Source organism: Heterocephalus glaber, unplaced genomic scaffold (assembly GCF_053883595.1).
Source record: "Heterocephalus glaber isolate CG9 unplaced genomic scaffold, H.glaber_assembly_v1.0 deba00001140, whole genome shotgun sequence".
Lineage (NCBI taxonomy): Eukaryota > Metazoa > Chordata > Mammalia > Rodentia > Bathyergidae > Heterocephalus > Heterocephalus glaber.
In genome coordinates this window covers 517,506-536,578 of record NW_028258200.1, presented here as the reverse complement: position 1 = coordinate 536,578, position 19,073 = coordinate 517,506, and the positions used below count along the sequence as shown (strand labels likewise).

Sequence of the window (19,073 nt, the reverse complement as noted above, 5' to 3'; positions counted from 1 at the left end):
ACTGGGGATCTTTTTTTTTTTTTTTTTTTTTGGTACCGGGGATTGAACTTGGGTCCTTGAGCTTGTTAGGCAGGCGACGAAACCACTGAGCTAAATCCCTGGCCCAAACTTGGGATCTTGTGCTTGTGAGGCAGGTGGTGGCACTACTGAGCTAAATCCCTGGCCCTCTATTTTTAGTTTTTTGAGAAATGTCCATACTGATTTCCATAGTGGTTGCACTAGTTTACGTTCCCACTAACAATGTTCCTTTTTCTCCACTGCCTTGCCAACATTTGTTGTTATTGGATAGTGTTCTTTTTTTTTTGGTACCAGAGATCAATCTTGGGACCTTGCGCTTCCGAGGCAGGCACCAGAACCACTGAGCTAAATCCCCGGCTCCTGGCCATTCTTTGATTTCTTGATGATGGCTAGTCTTTCTGGAGTACCATGGAATCTCAGTGTTTTTGTTTTTTTGGTATTGGGGATTGAACTTGGGTCCCTGCCCTTGCGCAGCAGGTGGCGAAACCAGTGAGCTAAATCCCTGGCCCCTCAGTGTTGCTTTAATATGAATTTCTGTAAAGGGGAGAGATGTTCAATACTTTTTTGTGTATTTATTGATCATTTGTACTTCCTCTGAGAAGTGTCTATTCATTTCACTCCATTTTCTTCTTCGTCTTCTCCTTCTTCCTCTCCTTCCTCCTCCTCTGCTTCCTCCCTTCCTCTTCCTCCTCCTCCTCCCCCTCCTCTTTCTTGTTCTTCTTTCCTTTTTTGGCTTTGTTTTTGGTGGTGCTGGAGTTCAAACCCAGGGCCTTGCATGTGCTAAGCAGGCACTGTACCTCTGGCCCTCAGGTGTCCATTTTTTGATTGGGTCTTTTATTTTGAAGAGTCCAATTATTTTGAGTTCTTTATATATTCTAGATATTAGAAATGGCTGGAAAAAAATTTTCCCATTCTGTCAGTTGTCTCTTCACTCTATTGGTTGTTTCTTCACTCTGTTGATTGTCTCCTTTGGTGTGCAGAAGCCTTTTAATTCGATGTGATTCCATTTGTTGATTCTTGATGTTATTTCTTATGCAACTAGGGTTCTGCCAGAAATAACATCAAAGAGGCTATCTTTCCTCCAGCATGTGCTTTTGGCCCCTTTGTCAAAGATCAGATGGCTGAATGTGCCTGGGGTTGTTTCTCCATCTTTTATTCTGTTCCATTGATCCATATTCCTGTTTTTTGTGCCAGTATGGAGCTAAGTTTCCTTAATATGAACTGGAATTTATTATAGAATTAAACAACCAGTTGCATACAGTTTGCATGAGAGAGTTTTGTTACTTTTGTGTGTGTGTGTGTGTCGTTTTTTGTTTTGTTTTTTTTTTGTATTAAATTCTTTTATTGGTACATTGTAGGTATAGAACACAATTACATTTCTCATTGGGAATTGTACCTTTACATAATGCATCTTGGTTCTTATTTTTTCCCCATTCCTAGCCCTCCCTTCACGCCCTCCACCCTTCCCTATTTACAAAGACTTTATTTCCATTTCTCATCATTTTTTCCTTTCCCTTCTTTCCTTTCCCCTGCCCCTCCGACTACCCCTACCCCTTTGGACCTTTTCTTCCTATTTTACATTATCGATTATTCTTTCTAATCATTGGTACATTTTAGGTGTACAATATAATGACATTCATCATTGGAAATTTGCACCTTTACATGGTCTCTCTAGGTTCTTATTTTTCACCCTTGCCCAGCCCTCCCTTCAACCCCTCCAGCCCTGCCTATTTACAAAGATTTTGTTCCTATTTTTCCATTTTCTCATATTAATCCCATTCCCTTCTATCCTTTCCCCTAGCCCTCCCACTTCCTTCCCCTTTGCCCCTTTTCTTCCTATTTCACATGACCTATTATACATTTAGTCCTTATTTACACTTTCAGATTCTCACACCAGAGAAACTATTCGGTATTTACACATGTATGTCCTGTTTATTTCACTTAAGAGTATCACCTCAATGTGCATCCACTTAGCTATAAATGTCTCTAATTTCTCATTTTTTATGGCTGAGTAGTACTCCATTTTATTAAAAAACCACATTTTCTTGATCCAGTCTCCAGTTGATGGACATTTGGGCTGTTTCCAAGTTTTAGCTATTACAAACTGTGCTGCTATGAACATGGACACACATATATCACTGTGGTATGATTCTTTTAATTCTTTGGGGAAGATCCCCAGCAGTGGAATAGCGGGGTCAAATGGGACTTCCAGTCCTAGTTCTTGGAGGTATCTCCATACTGATTTCCACAGTGCTTGCACCAGTCTACACTCCCACCAGCAGTGGAGCAGGGTTCCTCTTTCCCCACAGCCCCGCCAGCATTTGTTATTGGTTGATTTCATGATAGCAGCCATTCTCTCTGGAGTGAAGTGGAATCTCAGCGTTGTTTTCATTTGCATCTCTCGAATGACCAGTGATGTTGAACATTTTTTCATGTATTTATTTGCTATTTCTACTTCTTTGTCTGAGAAATGTCTGTTCATTTCAGATGCCCATTTTTGGATTGGGTCTTTAAATTTGGGAGGTCTGATCTTTTTAAGTTCTTTATAGATTCAAGATAGTAGACCTTTGTCTGAGGAAGAGCAGATGAAGATTTTTTCCCACATTCTTCCCACTGCTCCTGGTTTCTCTTGCTGTGCAGAAGCTTTTTAATAAGAAGAGATCCCGTTTGTTGATTGTGCTAGTGCATGGGCAACTGAGGTTTTGTTCATAAAATCTTTTCCTACACCGATGTCTTCAAGGGTTCTACCTAACCTCTGTTGCAACTGGTTCAGGGTTTCTATTTTAATATTTAGATCTTTAATCCATTTTGATTTTAGTTTAGTGCATGGTGAGAGATATAGGTCTAGTTTGAATCTTTGGCAAGTTGAAGCCCAGTTTTTCCAGCACCATTTATTAAAGAGGCTATCTTTCCCCCAGTGAGGGTGTTTGGCTCCTTTGTTGAAGATGAGATGGCTGAGTGTGTCTGGCGTTGTTTCTGCACCTTCTAATCTGTTCCACTGGTCCTCAAGTCTGTTTCTTTGTCAGTACCATGCTGTTTTAAATCACAGTAGCTTTGTAGTATAGTTGCAGGTTGGGGATTGTGATACCCCCTGCCATGTCTCTGTTACCTAGAATTGCTTTTGCTATTCTGGGTCTCTTCTTGCTCCAAATGAATCTTTGGATTGTTTTCTTGAGGTCTGTGAAGTATGCTGCTGGGATCTCAATTGGAATAGCATTAAATCTATATAGCAGTTTTGGAAGTATGGCCATTTTCACTATATTAATCCTTCCTATCCAGGAGCAGGGGATATCTGTCCATTTTCTGATATCAACTTCAATCTCTATTTTCAGAGTGTCATAGTTTTCAGAGAAGAAGTCTTTGATTTCTTTCATTAGGCTGATTCCTAGGTATTTCAGTTTTTTGGATGCTATTGTGAAAGGAATTCTTTGCCCTATTTCTCTCTCAGTGAGTCTGTCATTGGTGTAGAGGAAAGCTATTGATTTTTGTGTGTTGACCTTGTAACCAGCTACTTGACTGAATTTGGTTATTAAGTCTAGAAGACTTTTGGTGGAGTGCTTGGGGTCTTCTATGTAGAGTATCATGTCATCTGCAAATAATGACAATTTGACTTCTTCATTACCTATCTTTATTCCTTTTATTTCTTTCTCTTGTCTAATTGCTATGGCTAATGTTTCCAGAACTATATTGAACAAGAGTGGTGATAGTGGAGATCCTTGTCATGTTCCTGATTTTAGTGTGAAGGATTTCAGTTTTTGACCATTTAGTATGATATTGGCTGTTGGTTTTTCATAGATGGCTTCTATCAGTTTGAGGTAGAGACCATCTATTCCAATTTTTTGTAGGGTTTTTATCATAAATGCATGTTGGATTTTGTGAAATGCTTTTTCTGTGTCTGTGGAGATAATCATATGGTTTTTGTCCTTGGCTCTATTGATATAGTGTATTACATTAATTGATTTTCGTATATTGAACCATCCCTGCATCCCTGGGATGAATCCCACTTGATCAGGGTGTATGATCTTCTTGATGATCTTCTGCATTCTGTTTGCCAGCATCTTATTAAGGATTTTTGCATCTATGTTCATTAGTGAGATTGGCCTATAGTTCTCCTTTTCAGTTGGGTCTTTCTCTGCTTTGGGGATCAAGGTGATGCTTGCTTCGAGGAATGAATTTGGGAGTATTGCTTCCCTTTCAATTTCATTGAAGAGTTTAAACAGTAGCGGCAGCAGTTCCTCTCTAAATGTCTTGTAGAATTCAGCAGTGAAGCCATCAGGGCCTGGGCTTTTCTTAGTTGATAAGTTTTTAATTACATTTTCAATTTCATTGGTTGATTTTGGGTTGTTCAGAATTTTTAGGTCTTCTTCGTTCACCTTTGGTAATTCATATGTATCTAGGAATCTGTCCATTTCTTCTGTGTTGTCCATCTTATTGGCATATAGGTTCTGGAAGTAGGTATTGATGATCATTTGGATTTCTGCTGGGTCTGTTGTAATTTCACCCTTTTCATTCCTAATTGCATGGATTTGGGCCTTTTCTTTCCTTTTTCTGACAAGGTTGGCTAAAGGTTTGTCAATTTTGTTGATTCTTTCAAAGAACCAACTCTTGGCTTCATTGATTTTTTTTTTGTATCGTTCTCTTAGTCTCCATTGCATTGATTTCTCCTCTGATCTTTATAATTTCCTCCCTTGTATGAGCTCTGGGGTTGTCCTGCTCTTCTTTTTCTAGAAGCTTGAGGTTCAGCATCAGGTTGTTTAATTGGGCTTGTTCTGTTTTCCTAATATGCGTATTCACTGCTATAAATTTCCCTCGTAAGACTACTTTCATTGTGTCCCACAGATTCCGATATGTTGTATTGTCATTGTCATTGAATTGAAGGAACTGTCTGATTTCTTCTTTAATTTCCTCTGTGACCCATTGGTTATTCAGAAGTGTGTTGTTCAATTTCCACGTGTTTGTGAAATTTTTTGAGTTTCTTTTGCTATGGATCTGCAATTTCATCGCACTATGGTCTGATAATATACAGGGGATAACTTCAATTCCTTTGCACTTACTTAAACCTGTTCTATGTGTGAGTATGTGGTCTATTTTGGAGAATGACCCATGTGCAGCTGAGAAGAATGTATATTCTGATTTTGTGGGGTGGAAGACTCTGTAAACATCTGTTAAGTTCATTTGTTCAAGAGTTCGATTGAGTTCTAGTATTTCATTACTTATTTTTTGTCTAGTTAATCTATCTATTTGTGACAGTGGGGCATTGAGGTCCCCCACTACAATTGTATTAGTGCATATATGACTTTTCATGTCCATTAGTATTTGTTTTATATAGTTGGGTGCACTAGTGTTTGGTGCATAGATATTTATGATTGTCATCTCTTCCTCTTGGATTCTTCCCTTTACAAGGATGTAGTGTCCTTCTTCGTCTCTCTTAATCAGTGTTGGTTTGAAATCTACTTGATCTGCCAAGAGGATAGCTACTCCTGCTTTTTTTCGTGTTCCTGTTGCATGGAGTATTGTTTTCCACCCTTTAACTTTCAGTCTATGAGTTTCCTTTTGAATGAAGTGTGTTTCTTGTATGCAGCATAATGTTGGATTTTGCTTCTTGACCCATTCTGCCAGTCTATTTCTTTTGATTGGTGAATTGAGACCATTAACGTTGATGGTTATAACTGAAACGTATTGACTTGTCATTGCCATGACTTTTTCTTTTTATTGGGTTCTCCCCCTTTACATTTAATTTCTTGTCATGCCAGATGGGTTCATTCTGCTTTCCTTCCTGGGATTGTGATCTTCAATGTCTGTTCCTAGGATATTGTGTAAAATTCTTTGGAGTGCTGGTTTGGTATTCACAGAGTTCCTAAGGTGCTCTTTGTCATGCAAGTATCTTATTTCTCCATCCATTTTGAAAGATAGTTTTGCAGGGTACATCAATCTGGGTTGGAGGCTGTTTTCTTTTAGGGCTTGGAATATGTCACTCCAAGCTCTTCTTGCCTTGATGGTTTGTGTTGAGAAGTCTGCTGTGATTCTGATGGGCTTTCCTTTGTATTTGATTTGTTTCTTTTCTCTGACTGCTTGGAGAACTTTGTTTTTCTGTTGTGTTTCTGGAATCTTAACAATTATATGCCTATGTGTAGATTTTTTTTGAGCAAGACTATTTGGAGTCCTATATGCCTCACTTATCTGTATGTCAAGCTCTTTTCCCCTGCTTGGGAAGTTTTCTGCCATTATTTCTGTGAAGAGATTTTTTATGTCATCTGCACTGTCTCCTGTTTCTTCATTGAGCCCAGTCAGTCTTATGTTATTCTTTTTTGCATCATCTAGCAGCTGCTGGATTGATTTCTCATGTTCCCTTATAATTTTGAAGCAATTTTTCTTTTCCTGATCACTAATTGCAATCTTACCTTGTATATCTGAAATTCTGTCCTCACATTGGCTCATTCTGCTGTGTAGACTTTCAATGGAGTTTTTCATGTCCTGGAAATCTATTTGCATCTGTTTTATGGATTCCATTTGTTTCTTATGTTGGAATTCCATCATGTTCCTGAGCTCCTCTCTAGATTTATTAATCATGTCTTGCACTAGGGGCACAGTTTCTCCTGTTATCTGAGAAATTATTTCTGATTTTATTTTTTCCAGATCCCCTTTTGTTGCCAGTTCAGTGGGTCCAGGTGGTTGAGTATAAGAGTGTTCCATCTCATTTCCCTTTGGGGTTGCTGTAGGTGATCTGGAAGTCTGGTTTTGAGACTTATTTACATGTTTTCTCATTTTGACTGGGGCGGGGGGCTGTTAGCGCCTGCACGGATTACCTCCTCTGAGCTGGGTGAGGTGGGACAGGGGCCGGGAGCAGCGGTAGGGATGGTGACCCAAAAGCCCTTTCCTGTGAGCTGGAAGCAGCCAGGGGGATGGTGGCCGGGAAACCCCTTCCTCTGGACCAGGAGCAGTGGGATGGTGGCTCAGAAGCCCCTCCCTCTGGGCCGGGAGCGGTGGGAGGGATGGTGGCCCGGAGGCCCCTTCCTCTGGGCCAGGAGCAGCAGGACAGAAGGTGGCCCAAAAGCCCTTTCCTCTGGGCTGGGAGCAGTGGGAGGGATGGTGACTGGGAAGCCCCTTCCTCTGGGCCAGGAACAGTGGGACTCAGTACCTTGGTCTGGTGGTCTGGTGCCCTCTGCTTCTTTCTAGTGTGGAATCAGGTGGCTGCCTGTCTGCAGCAGGGTGATTCGGTGTCTTCCGCGTGGCTCAGGACCTCAGTAGGGCGTGCACAGACCTGCCTGTCTGCAGCGGGCTGATTCGACATGTGTTCTGCGGGACTGGGGACCTTGGTAGGGTGCCTGTGTGTGGTTTTTTGAGACAGGGTCTCACTATGCAGTCCAGACTGGCCTCAATCTCATGGCAATCTTCCTGCCTCAGCCCCCTGAGTGCTGGGATTACAGGTGTGTGCTACCACACTCTGTGAGAGTTTTGTTACTGAGTGATGGCTATTTGGAACTATTTTTAAAAATGAGATGCAAGGGCCAGGGATTTAGCTCAGTGGTTCTGCCGCCTCCCTCTCAAGTGCAAGGTCCAGAGTTCGATCTCTGGTACCCCCCCCCCCAAAATGAGATGCTTGATCGTATCATTGGGTTTCAGTGATGGTGAAGGAGGATTGTGGTATGAGCCAAAATAAGTCTCTCCTTAAAAAACATGAATGACAGAGCTCATGGAGATAGGAAGCAATAAGATTCAATCACAGGATGAATTTGCTTTGTTTCTGAGATCAGATGAGATCAGGTGCATTCAGAGTGGTACGGCCATAGAGGAATTTACTTAGTGATTGATGACTGATGTATAAGTTTGTATACTCAGAGCTATCAAATTAATCATTAATGAAATATCATTACAAAGTAACATTGTATTGCTAATATATAACTCATCTACCCTTCAACTTCCTTTTTTTCTCCTGGAGACAATAGTGGGGTTTTTAGGGAGGTGGCTATCATGTTACATAACAGCCCGTACACTGGGGACAACACAAATGAATGAAACATTTTCCTGTTTTCCTTTGCAGGGAAGATGGAGGAGCTGAGTCAAGCCCTGGCTGGTAGCTTTTCTGTGTCCCAAGATCTGAACAGCACGGCCACCCCCCACCCCCGCCTGTCCCAGTATAAGTCCAAGTACAGCTCCTTGGAGCAGAGCGAGCGGCGCCGCAGGTTACTGGAGCTGCAGAAATCGTAAGGGTCCTCAAACTCCAGCTTCCTCCTCAGCCTGGGGGCTGGGCGGCATCAGGGATCTAGGCTTATCTCTGCAGAATGCCTCCCAGGAGACCTTAGTAGGCTGATGTTCCTGTCCGCAAGGTTGGGAAGGTCAAGCCCAGCAGAATTTGCTATCCTTTATCCTTTATCCCCAGAGTTTAGGACAAGAAGAGATAATAGGAAGGGACTGAAGTTTGAAAGCAAAAGTTCAATTATTTGGTTAAAAAGTGCTATTTTTCCTGGCAACAGAAGTGAGCTTTGCAGTTTAGGGACTTATGAATGCCACGCCTAGACTTCTATCCCCACATTCCTGGGTTGCTGATGTGTGGCTTCTCCCACACGCCATCCTGGAATTGGTGTGGTCTTCCCAGGCCTTTAGCCCATGTGTTTCCATGGAGCCCTTGGGAGCTGACTCCGAGGAAGTCTCTTCCGGTCTTCATTTTAAATGCCAAAGGGGCAGACGGGAAAGAGCTGCAGAGGAACATTTGAGAACGAGCCGCTTGGAAGACATGGCCTGTCCTTTTATTCCTAGTGTGCTGCAGGGCTCTTCTGGATTATAGAGTAAGGAACTGGGGATTAAGAGAACCTATTAAGAGCTGCAGTTTTCAAGTCATGATGCCTTTGCTCAGCACTACATCATCAGAGAGGTTAACAGATGCTCCTATGGCCTCGGGTTGCTTGTAGTAGATCACATTCCCAGGCAACTCTTCTCTATTCCTTCCTTTTTTTCATTGTAATGTATTATTTTGGAATAGATTTCATATGGCTCAAAATATATGGAAAAGAATATGCTGAAAAATCTCCCTCTGCTCTGTCCCAGCTCCTGTCCTGAATTACTAGTTTTTTATGTACCTTTCTGAAGATATTCTGTACAGAAATGATCAGTTGTATGGATATATGACCTTTCCCAATTTTTATTTTTTGCAGTGCTGGGGACTGTCCCTAGTACCTTGTGCATGATAGGCAAGTGTTCTACCACTAAGCTACATCCCCAGCCTAGCATTTTTTTTTTTTCTTTTCTTTTTTTGGTACTGGGAATCAAACTCATGGACTCATGCTTGCCAGGCAGATGCTATACCACTGAGCTACATTTTCACCTTGCATTTTTTTTTTCTAAACAACAAAAACAACAGCAGAAGAAGCACTGTACAGTGTCTTTTTAGAGAGCTGGTTTTTTTGTCAGTTTGGAAAGTGCCACGTCAAGCCTTCTTTCTGGTCACGTTGAAGGGATGGTTCACATGTAACCCACCCAGGTCCCTGCCAGGGGCTTATGGGCCATGTCCTCCTGTGGTCACCAGCAGTGCCTGGGAAATACCCACAGACACACATCCTCTCTCACGTGTGCATGGACACCAGCTCACTTTCACTCTTGACAGAAGAGACCACCATCCTTTCATATCTGCACTTTGTATGACTGTGCGTGAATGTGTGTGTTTAAGAAAAATCCAGCTGTGTGGTTTCTCTACTGTGGTGGTCTAATTCCTGCCTCCCTTTTGGAATCAAGTGTAGGAGGTTACTTGATAGTTCCAAATCAGTTTGGAACACTTAATTTTCAAATGTTTGTTTTCTTTCCCTAACTTTCCAGAACGTATACTTTTTTTTTAAAAAAAAAAAAGAAAGAATAATAATAAAGGGAACAAATCAGTAAAAGTTATTAAATTATAAACTAAGTGCTCTTCCTCAGGAGTTAGACAGAAACAAAGAAGGGTCTAGCCTCTCAACGCTGTCTGAAGTAGAAAGCTCGGTGCTATATCACTTTAGACTTCTCAGTGCACCTCGGGGCTTCCTCTCTCCCAACCATGGGCCATGGGATGCAGCATCTGCTGGGCAGGAAGTGAGATCTCACCTGGGCTGGATGGGTGAGCAAAGGTGTGCTCAGCTGCCTGGCTAGCAAGACTTGGAAATTCCTGTAAATATCTTGCTGTGTCCGTTCTTATGGAACTGAGGAAGGCTGAGTGTGTCCAAGGAGTTTCTTTCTTGGGGCCTGTGAGGCAGCCATCACTAGTTTAGTTTTGCAAAGGAAATTCCATCATTTCTTACTCCCACCAGAGTTGCCAAACTGCCCCCAGATTTGAAGCCTTTGGGTTACATGGACTCTGCCACAAGGTATGATAGGTATCTTTGGATAGATTAAATGCCTCTCCTTATGCCTTTTTTCTTGTAGGAAGAGACTGGATTATGTGAACCATGCCAGAAGGCTGGCTGAAGACGACTGGACAGGGATGGAGAGTGAGGATGAAGACACGAAAGATGACGAAGAAATGGACATTGACACTGGCAAGAAGCTACCAAAGCGCTATGCTAATCAAGTGAGTGGGCCAGAGATGACCAGACCCCCACCCTTGTCCTGACTCCCTTCACCTTTGGTCATAGCCCACTGACATTGCTGCTGCTATAAAGAGGGGATGAGGTGGGGAAAAGGATAGGAATGGCCCGGAGAGGCTGCAGTGTGTGTAGGCAGTGGTATGGAATGGCTTGTGTGTGTTGGGAAGGCTATGAGTTTGTCCTCTACTGCCACACTCTGTCCCAGGCTCCATTGTGTCCCCCCAACAGTGTCCCCCTTCCTGGTTGCTAGCCTGGCCCAGGTGGTACACTAGGAGGCCTGGCTCTTCACATTTGGTGGTGGCAGGCAGGAAGCACAGCTGCCCTTGAAGGTGAGCGCCCCACATCCAGCCAGCTGGCTAAGGTCAGGCTGAGCCATGGAGCAGTGTATCACTGTGACAGACGTGACCAAGAGCCCTGTTAGATCTGGAGAGAAGATGGTGGTGTGGTGCTGAGCAGGACAGGAGGACGTGGTAGTGGACTGCGTGAGGGAGGCGGTGTGCAAACTGGTTAAGCACAAGTTGGCTCTGTGTTGACCTTGAGCCAGTGACTTTGAGCCCGCTGGGTCTTGAATCCAGGACCTTGCTTGTGCTGAGGCAGCTCTCTGCCACCAAGGCATTCTGCCTTCTCCCATGCAGGCATGTGCCACCTCACCCAGCTTGGCTTCAGGTTTGGATTGGCATTTCCCAGTGGCTGATGATGTTGAGGAGCTTTTTTCTTTCTTTCTTTTTTTTTTTTATTGTTGTTTTTTTTCTTTCTTTTTTTTTTTTTTTGGTACTAGGGATCGAACTCAGGACCTTGTGCTTGTGAGGCAGGCAGTAGAACCACTGAGCTAAACCCCTGGCCCCTATTGTTGTTTTTTTCTTTCTTGGTACAGAGTCTCACTATTTTATCCAGGCTGGCCTTCAATTCATTATGTATCCCAGGCTGGCCTTAATTTTTTTTTTTTGGTACCGAGGATCTGACTCGGGATCTTGCGCTTGCAAGGCGAAGCAGGCAGGGGCACCACTAAGCTAGATCCCCGGCCCATCAGGCTGGTTTTAAGCTCATGGTGATCCTCCTAATTCAGCCTCATGAGTGCTGGGATTACAGAGTGCCACCACACCTGGCTTCTTTTTTCTTTCTTTTTTTTTTTTTAAACTTTCTTTTCTTCTCTTTCTTTTTGCGCTGCTGAGGGCCATATGCATGCTAGGCAAACACTGCCTGTATCAGCCTGCCACTGAACAATACCCTAGCCCACTGGAGCAGCTTTTCATGTGCTTATTGGCCTTTTTTTGCAGCTCATTATGTTGCTCATGATGGGCCCATACTCTCAATGCTCCTGCCTCAGCCTCCCAAATAATAAGGATTACACATGGGGCTGCTGTACCCACCTCTTATTGGTCATTTGTATATCTTCTTTGGAGAAATGACTTTTCAAATCCTTTGTCCCCTCCCCTTTTTTTGAGACAGAGTCTCAGTATGTAACCCAGGCTGGCCTCAAATTCATGGTGATCCCCCTCTTGCCTCAGCCTCCCAAGTGCTTAGATTATAGGTATGTGCCACCATACCCAGCTTTTATCCATTTTTAATTGAGTTATTTTTTTTTATTACTGAATCATAAGAGTTTTTAAATATATTCTAAACTCAAGCCCCTTACCACATGCATAACTTGCAAATACTTTCTTCCTTTCTTTGGGCTGTCTTTTCTCTTTCCTGGTGGTGTTGTTGACAGTGCAAAAGTTTACAATTTAGCTGAGTGTGCTGGTACACGCCTGTAATCCCAACACCCAGAAGGCTGAGGCAGAAAGATCACCATGAGTTAAAAGCCAGCCTGGATTACATAGTGATTTCAAGCCCAGCCTGGAATACATAGTGAGACCCTGTCTCAAAAAAAACAAAGAACAGATTGCTAACAGAGAATGTGGTGGTGCTGTTAACAGGGGAAGAGATGTGAGGGGAAGGATAGGTGCCTCAGGCTGGGAAGAATTTGGTCGACAACAGGTCCGTCTAGGTGAATTCCACCTAGATATACTGAGTTGAAGGTTCAAGGGCAGGGAGAGGAAGAGACACTGGAGGGGAGGAGAGAAGTCTGGAGATGGAGAAGAAGGAGAATCAAGAGTCATTATTAGAAGTCACAGAGCTGGAGAAACAGAGAGACTCATACTCAGGGCACCTAAAACTGCCCCTGAAGATTCCATGTTTTGAAGGAGCATGTGGGAAATGCTTAGACAAAGTAGAATGGCACTGTCAAGAGGGCCAAGGAGAAAGTGTGTCAAAAAGAAAGATGTGGCTGGGCCTGGTGCCACACATCTGTAATCCCAGCCAGCACTCTGGGAAGCTGAGGTTGGAGGACCTCAAGTTTGAACCCAGCCTGGGCAACTTAAATGATTTAGCAAAACCTTGTCTCAGAATAAGAAACAAAAAGGTCTAGGGGTGCAGCTCAGTGTGAAGGCTTTGGGTTCAGTCCCCAGTACCACAGAAAAAGGAAAAGGAGGAGGAGATGGAGGAAGATGTGGCTGACCTCATCACACAGAGCAAGGAGTAGAGCAGGGAAGATGGAAGGAGGGCTTGCTTTTAGTAGGGCTGGGGAAGCACATCTAGGTGAAGGAGTCAGAGTGCGGAGGAAGATGGCATCAGGAAATATTAAGCAAGAGCCAGGCGTAGGGGAGCGTGTGAGGCTACCTGGGCTACATACGACAAAAGAACAGTTTGGGATTGCATGACTAATGGAAACAGAGACTTTCCTAATATCCTTATTTATTGTTTATTAATTAATGTATTTATTGCTGTACTGGGCATTGTATCTACGGCCTTGTGATCCCCATTTCCAGCCCTTTATTTTATTTTATTTTATTTTATTTTGAGGCAGGATCTCACCAAGTTGTTCAGGCCAGCCTTGAACTTGTGATCCTCCTGAGTAATTGGGATTACAGCCATGTGTCACCATGCCCTTTAGGACAGTATTTGGGACATCCTTTTGGGAAATGATGATGTGGCCCCTGCATCTCCAGAGCAGGGCCTTCTTCACCCTGAGGTGTGGCCCTGGAGTGGTTCTGCTGGTGATTGGGGAAGGGTACCGTAGGATCAGCTATGTGTGGCTGGAGCCCTCTGTCCTCTTTTCCTGTCTTTGTCGATTGTTGCGGGATGCAGGTGCTTGGGTCCTAACAGCATTTGAGCAGCACCCTGCTGATTTTTTTTTTTTTTTTTTTTTTTGTACCGGGGATCGAACTTGGGCCCTTGTGCTTACAAGGCAGGTGGCAGAACCACTGAGCTAAATCCCCGGCCCAGCACCCTGATGATCTTTAGCACTGTGTTCTTGTGTTCCCAGCTGATGCTGTCTGAGTGGCTCATTGATGTCCCTTCAGATTTGGGGCAGGAATGGATTGTTGTCGTGTGCCCCGTTGGAAAGAGGGCCCTGATCGTTGCCTCCAGGGTGAGTTGTGCCCGCTTCCCTTGTGCCACAGGCCTGGCCTCTGGGCTCTGTGTGGACTTGAGAGGCAGGGGGACTTGTTGAGAGTCATCTCAAGCAGATGACCCTGCAGAGGAGGATGGGAGTGGGTGTAGTGGGTACAGGGGACGCCTCACAAGAGAGCTTTGCCCCTGCAGGGCTCCACCAGTGCCTACACCAAGAGTGGCTACTGTGTCAACAGATTTCCTTCCCTTCTGCCCGGCGGCAACAAGCGAAACTCTACCACGGCTAAAGGTACCGGTGTGAGGCGTCTGTGCAGTTTTGTGAATCTATGCCCTGAGTCCATGGGCGGCACTGTGCAGAGGCTGCTTTTACAGTGCTCTGGGGAAACCGCAGGCAGATGCTGTTCCCTCAGGATCAGGCCCCTGGTCTGCACAGTAGATGTGGCTCTGCCTGCCATAAATCTCCACATCAAGGAGATACTGATGGTATCGACTTCCATGACAAGGGGACAGATGCAGATATTAGTGAAAGTCCCTGAGGGGTTGCCAAGTGTCCTGGTACAGTCAGCTGCTCCTGGGACTCCCTGGCAAATCCCCATTCTCCTTCATCCTCGCCCCAGCCTTGACTCCTCCCACCTGGCCTAGCTGAGCCCTCAGCAGCTATGGGGTTAAAACCATGTGTCTGTGACCATTCTTTTTTTATTATTATTATTTTTAAATTTTTTTTTTTTTTTTTTTTTTTGAGGCAGCATCTCCAACTTGCCTTGAACTTGCTATGTAGCTTAGCCTGGCTTCAAACTCCAGATCCTCCTGCCTCAGGCTCCCAAGTGCCAGGATTACAGGCATGCACCACCACACCTGGCTTAAACTATACCATCCTTAAAGGCAGCAACTACTTATAGTTAATATTCTCCATATAACACAGTGCCATTGATGAGAGCTTAAAAAGCAATTGTAAGATGGCCAGTAAGTACACGAACACATGTTCAACTTCTTTAGCCATTAGGGAAATGCAAAGTAAAACTACATTGAGATTCCATTACAGTCAGAAGGGCTGTCATGAAGAATACAGAAAATAAGTCTGACCTGCTGGTATACTCTGGGAGGCTAAGGCAGGAAGATCCAAAGTTCAAATCCAGCCTGACAATTTAGTGACTTGGCAAGACCCTGTCTCAAAGTAAAAACTAAAAAGGGCAATAAATAAATAAATAAATAAAAGGGCAGGGCCAGGGATTTACCTCCTTCCCTGGTTCTGCTCCCTGCTTCGCAAGCTCAAGGTCCTGAGTTTGATCCCTGGTACCAAAAAAAAGAAAAAAACAGAAACAAATAGGGCAGCGGGTGTAGTTCAGTGCAGAGGGTCTTGGTTCAACTCCCAGTACCACTGGAAAAAAAGAATTACAGAAAATAATAAATGCAGTGTGAGGATGCTGGGGGAAAAGGAGCTAGTGTGGCCATTCTGGCCAGTGTGGAGGTTCCTCAAAAATCCAAAAAAGAGATAGCACTCGACTCAGCTGTGTCACAGCTTGTGTATCCCAGGAGAATCAAAGTCGGCACACTGTAGGGAAACCCATGTCCCCATGTGTGTGCAGCCCAGTTCACAATAGCTCAACTATGCCATCAGCCTCACTGGCCACCCACAGACGGATGGATAAAGAACATGTGGATGTACACAGCAGAGTGTTAGTCACAAAAAAATAAATGAAATCATGTCATTTGCAGGAAACTGAAGACTATCGTGTTAAGTGAAATAACCCAGGGTCAGACGAGTATCACTTGTTTTCCCTCATATGTGGAATCTTTAAAAAAAGAGAGAGATGATGTGATAGTGTAAGAGGGACTGTTAGAGAAGAGAAAATGAACGGGGAAGCGGAAAAGGAAGGGCAAGTGGTCCCAGGGGTTGGAAATTATCAGAGTTTGTTATATGCATGTAGGAATCTGCCACAATGAAACTCATTAGTCTGTATTCATATGCACTAATAAAAAAGGTACTTAAGCTGGGCATGGTAGTGCATATTTTTAGTCTAGCTACTTAGGAGTCTGAGGGAGGAAGATCCCCTGAGTCCAGGGTTCAAGGGTATCCTGGGCAGTATAGTGAGACCTTGTCTCTAAGAAAAAAATTTATAAACAAAACAGAAGATAAGGGCTGGGGATTTAGCTCAGTGGTTCCGGCGCCTGCCTCGAAAGCACAAGGTCCCAAGTTTGATCCCTGGTACCAAAAAAAAAAAACCAAAAAAACCCCCAGAAGATAACTTTCTTTCATACTCGAGCTTCTCAAAGGTTAGTAATTGTCCCACTTTGCCTGAAAGTTCAGAATTCTCCTGTGGCTGAAGGGTTGCCTTGATTCCTCTGTGCCCTCACCCTGAGGTACGGAGGCAGCCAGGCCCTGGACCCACTCCTTCTCAAGTCCTCAGTTCTTGGCGCTGGCCACTGCTGCGCGTGGTGGGAGCATCTGGGCCTCCTTGGACTGTGGCGTGGGCCTGGGTGGAAGCAGAATCCTGACTATGCTCTCTGTCTGCAGATTACACCATCCTAGATTGCATTTACAGTGAGGTGAGCCAGACTTACTATGTCCTGGACGTGATGTGCTGGCGGGGACACCCTTTCTATGACTGCCAGGTAAGGACGAGCCTCCCCTCAAGTCTTCCTGTCTCCTCTCCTCTCAGGAAAGTGGCCCAGCTTGTGACTTTGTTTCATGACCAGTGTCTCAGCATCTACAGGATATGGTACATCAAGAGCATTATCTAATGTTCCCTGAATCTTTGAGTGTGCTTAAACTTAATCAGCTTCCTTTTAAGACAGGCATGAGAGAAACTAAGGGAAGTATAGTAATTCTTGAGAGGAGGAGAGAGATATAGCAGCTGCTTCCACCTTCTCACCCCTCTTGAGAGGGTTACTGGCAGGGAAGATCGCAGGACAAGGAGCATGCTGCCTTGTACAGGTGGCACCAGGAAGAGAAGATGGCATGGAAAGCACCATCAGTGGATTCCTGTGGCCTTCTCTCCCTCCTCCCCCATAGCCTGACTGCAGTGGCAGGGTCTCCTTGGCATGACAGCCTCTGGTCTCAATGACTGGCACTATGAAAAAAATATCTTTTCTCTCTCTCTTCCTTCCTTCCTTCCTTCTCTTTCTTCCTTCCTTCCTTTCTTTCTTTTTTTTTTGAGACAAAGTCTCACTATATAGTCTATATAGTCCCTCAGCGATCCTCTGCCTCAGCTGCCTGGGTGCTGGGATTCCAGGTGTGTGTCACCACGTCCCAGCTAGGAGCCTTTCCCTCCTCTCCTCTCTATCTCACTTTCTCCAGTGTGTTTCTCACCCAGGTCTGTTGGCAGCTCTCTCTTACTGTCTCTGCTGTGCTGTGTAGGGTTTGCACTTCCTTTGTCACAGTGGTTCTTAATGTGTGGTCTCCAGACTGGCAGCGTGGCAGAAAGTTGTTAGAAATGCACACTGTCAAACCTGCTGGATTAGAGACCATGGGGTCTGTGTTCTAAGAAGCCTGCAGGTGATCTCCTGAAGGCTGGGGAGAAGCTGGGGAGATCCTTGGGCTGCTTCTTTCCCTACCCCTACCCCATCCAAATTGCAGGATCTGCATTGCTAAGTACTTTGGGAGGGTGTTGCACTAAATCCCTGCAGCAATCCCTGAGGCCAGCATGGTGACTTCCCTACTCTTATACATGCAGAGGCTGAGAATGTAGAGCTTAAGGTCCCTACCCAGGAGCAGAGGAAGCCCTCAGCCCGGCATGTTCAACCCAGCAGGTTTCTCTTTTGTTCTGTTGGAGGATGTTTCAGCACATGCCTTCACAACCTGTGAGTTTGGTGGCTAGAACTACTTATGGTTGTATAATATAGAGGAAAGACTATGTATGTTTTTAATTCCCAAAGGCAAAAAATATATATTTTTCCAGTATTGGGGATTGAGCCACAGGGCTTCCCCACTGAGCTATATACTTAGCCCCTTTTAAAAAAAATGTATTTTGAGACAGAGCTCACTAAGTTGCTAAGTTGCCTAGGCTGGGCTTGAACTTGCAATCCTGCCTCAGGTCCCAGAGTGCTGAGGTTACAGAGGTGCACACCACACCTCACTGAAAAGCAAAATAATTTAAAGGAGGGCCGGGGATTTAGTTCAGTGGCACCTTTCCTGCCTCGAAAGTGCAAGGTCCTAAGTTTGATCCCTGGTAAAAAAAAAAAAATTTAAAAGAATGACAATTTCATATGTAACATGTACTAACTCCTTGTACATAACTATAGAAAGATATGCAGCAGTAACTCAAAGAGTAAAGTAGTTTATGTGAAGTTTAAAGTGCACAGCAGTTTCTAAAGCAGAGGGATTTATATAATGTTCTTAGAGGTTGAAGAGCCCTAGGTTTCCACTGCACCCAGGCAAGTGACTCACCCCCATGACCCTCAGAGTCCTCATTGTGAAATGGAGATGAGGATGCTGCACCACCCAGAGGGCTGGAGATGAACTCAATTACATGTGGATCCAAGCATGAAGCCCAGCACAGAGCATATCTTCAGTGACAAATATTGGCTCTGTTGCTGTTAATAATCCTGCTGGATCTTAAGAAAAAGTCCAAAAAGAGGCAGGAAGTATTGGGTACAGGTACAAATTCCCTATGATGAGTGTTATCATTATGTATGTCTAAAATGTACCAATAAATGTTTAGCTATCAAAAAAAAAAAAGTCCAAGGGCCAGGGATTTAGCTCAGTGGCACCATGCCTGCCTCACAAGTGCAAGGTCCTAAGTTAGATCCCTGGTGTGGGGGGGCTGTGTCTGGAACAATTTGATGAACTTTTTCCTGACCTTATGGTTTTAAGTGAAATGGGATAATGACAGAAGGGCTTAAGTCGGCCAGGTGCAGTGGCATACCCTGTAAGCCCAGCTACTTGGGAGGCTGAGGCAGGAGGATCACAAGTTTGAGGTCAGTCTGGGCAACTTAGCAAGAACTTCTTTCAAAATAAAATTGAAAAGGGTTGGGGATATAGCTGAGTGGTAGAACATTTGCTTAGGATCTGTGAGGCCCTGGGTTCAGTCTCCAGTACTGCTAAAAAGGGGGGTTCAGACCTTTGTACAGAGTGTTTTGTTTATGTTAGAGTTTGAGATGATCAGTATCTCA

General features: G+C 44.2%; 1 protein-coding gene across 1 annotated transcript in view; it reads left to right on the top strand.

Moving 5' to 3' along the window:
• Snupn (snurportin 1) overlaps positions 1-19,073 on the top strand; it is a 29,363-nt gene that overhangs the window by 3,055 nt on the left and 7,235 nt on the right. The window contains exons 2-6 of the mRNA XM_004872053.4: positions 8,060-8,222; positions 10,408-10,552; positions 13,876-13,980; positions 14,154-14,250; positions 16,477-16,574. Coding sequence (XP_004872110.1) covers positions 8,065-8,222; positions 10,408-10,552; positions 13,876-13,980; positions 14,154-14,250; positions 16,477-16,574 — 603 coding nt within the window. The 5' untranslated portion in view covers positions 8,060-8,064. The remainder of the gene's footprint in view (positions 1-8,059; positions 8,223-10,407; positions 10,553-13,875; positions 13,981-14,153; positions 14,251-16,476; positions 16,575-19,073) is intronic.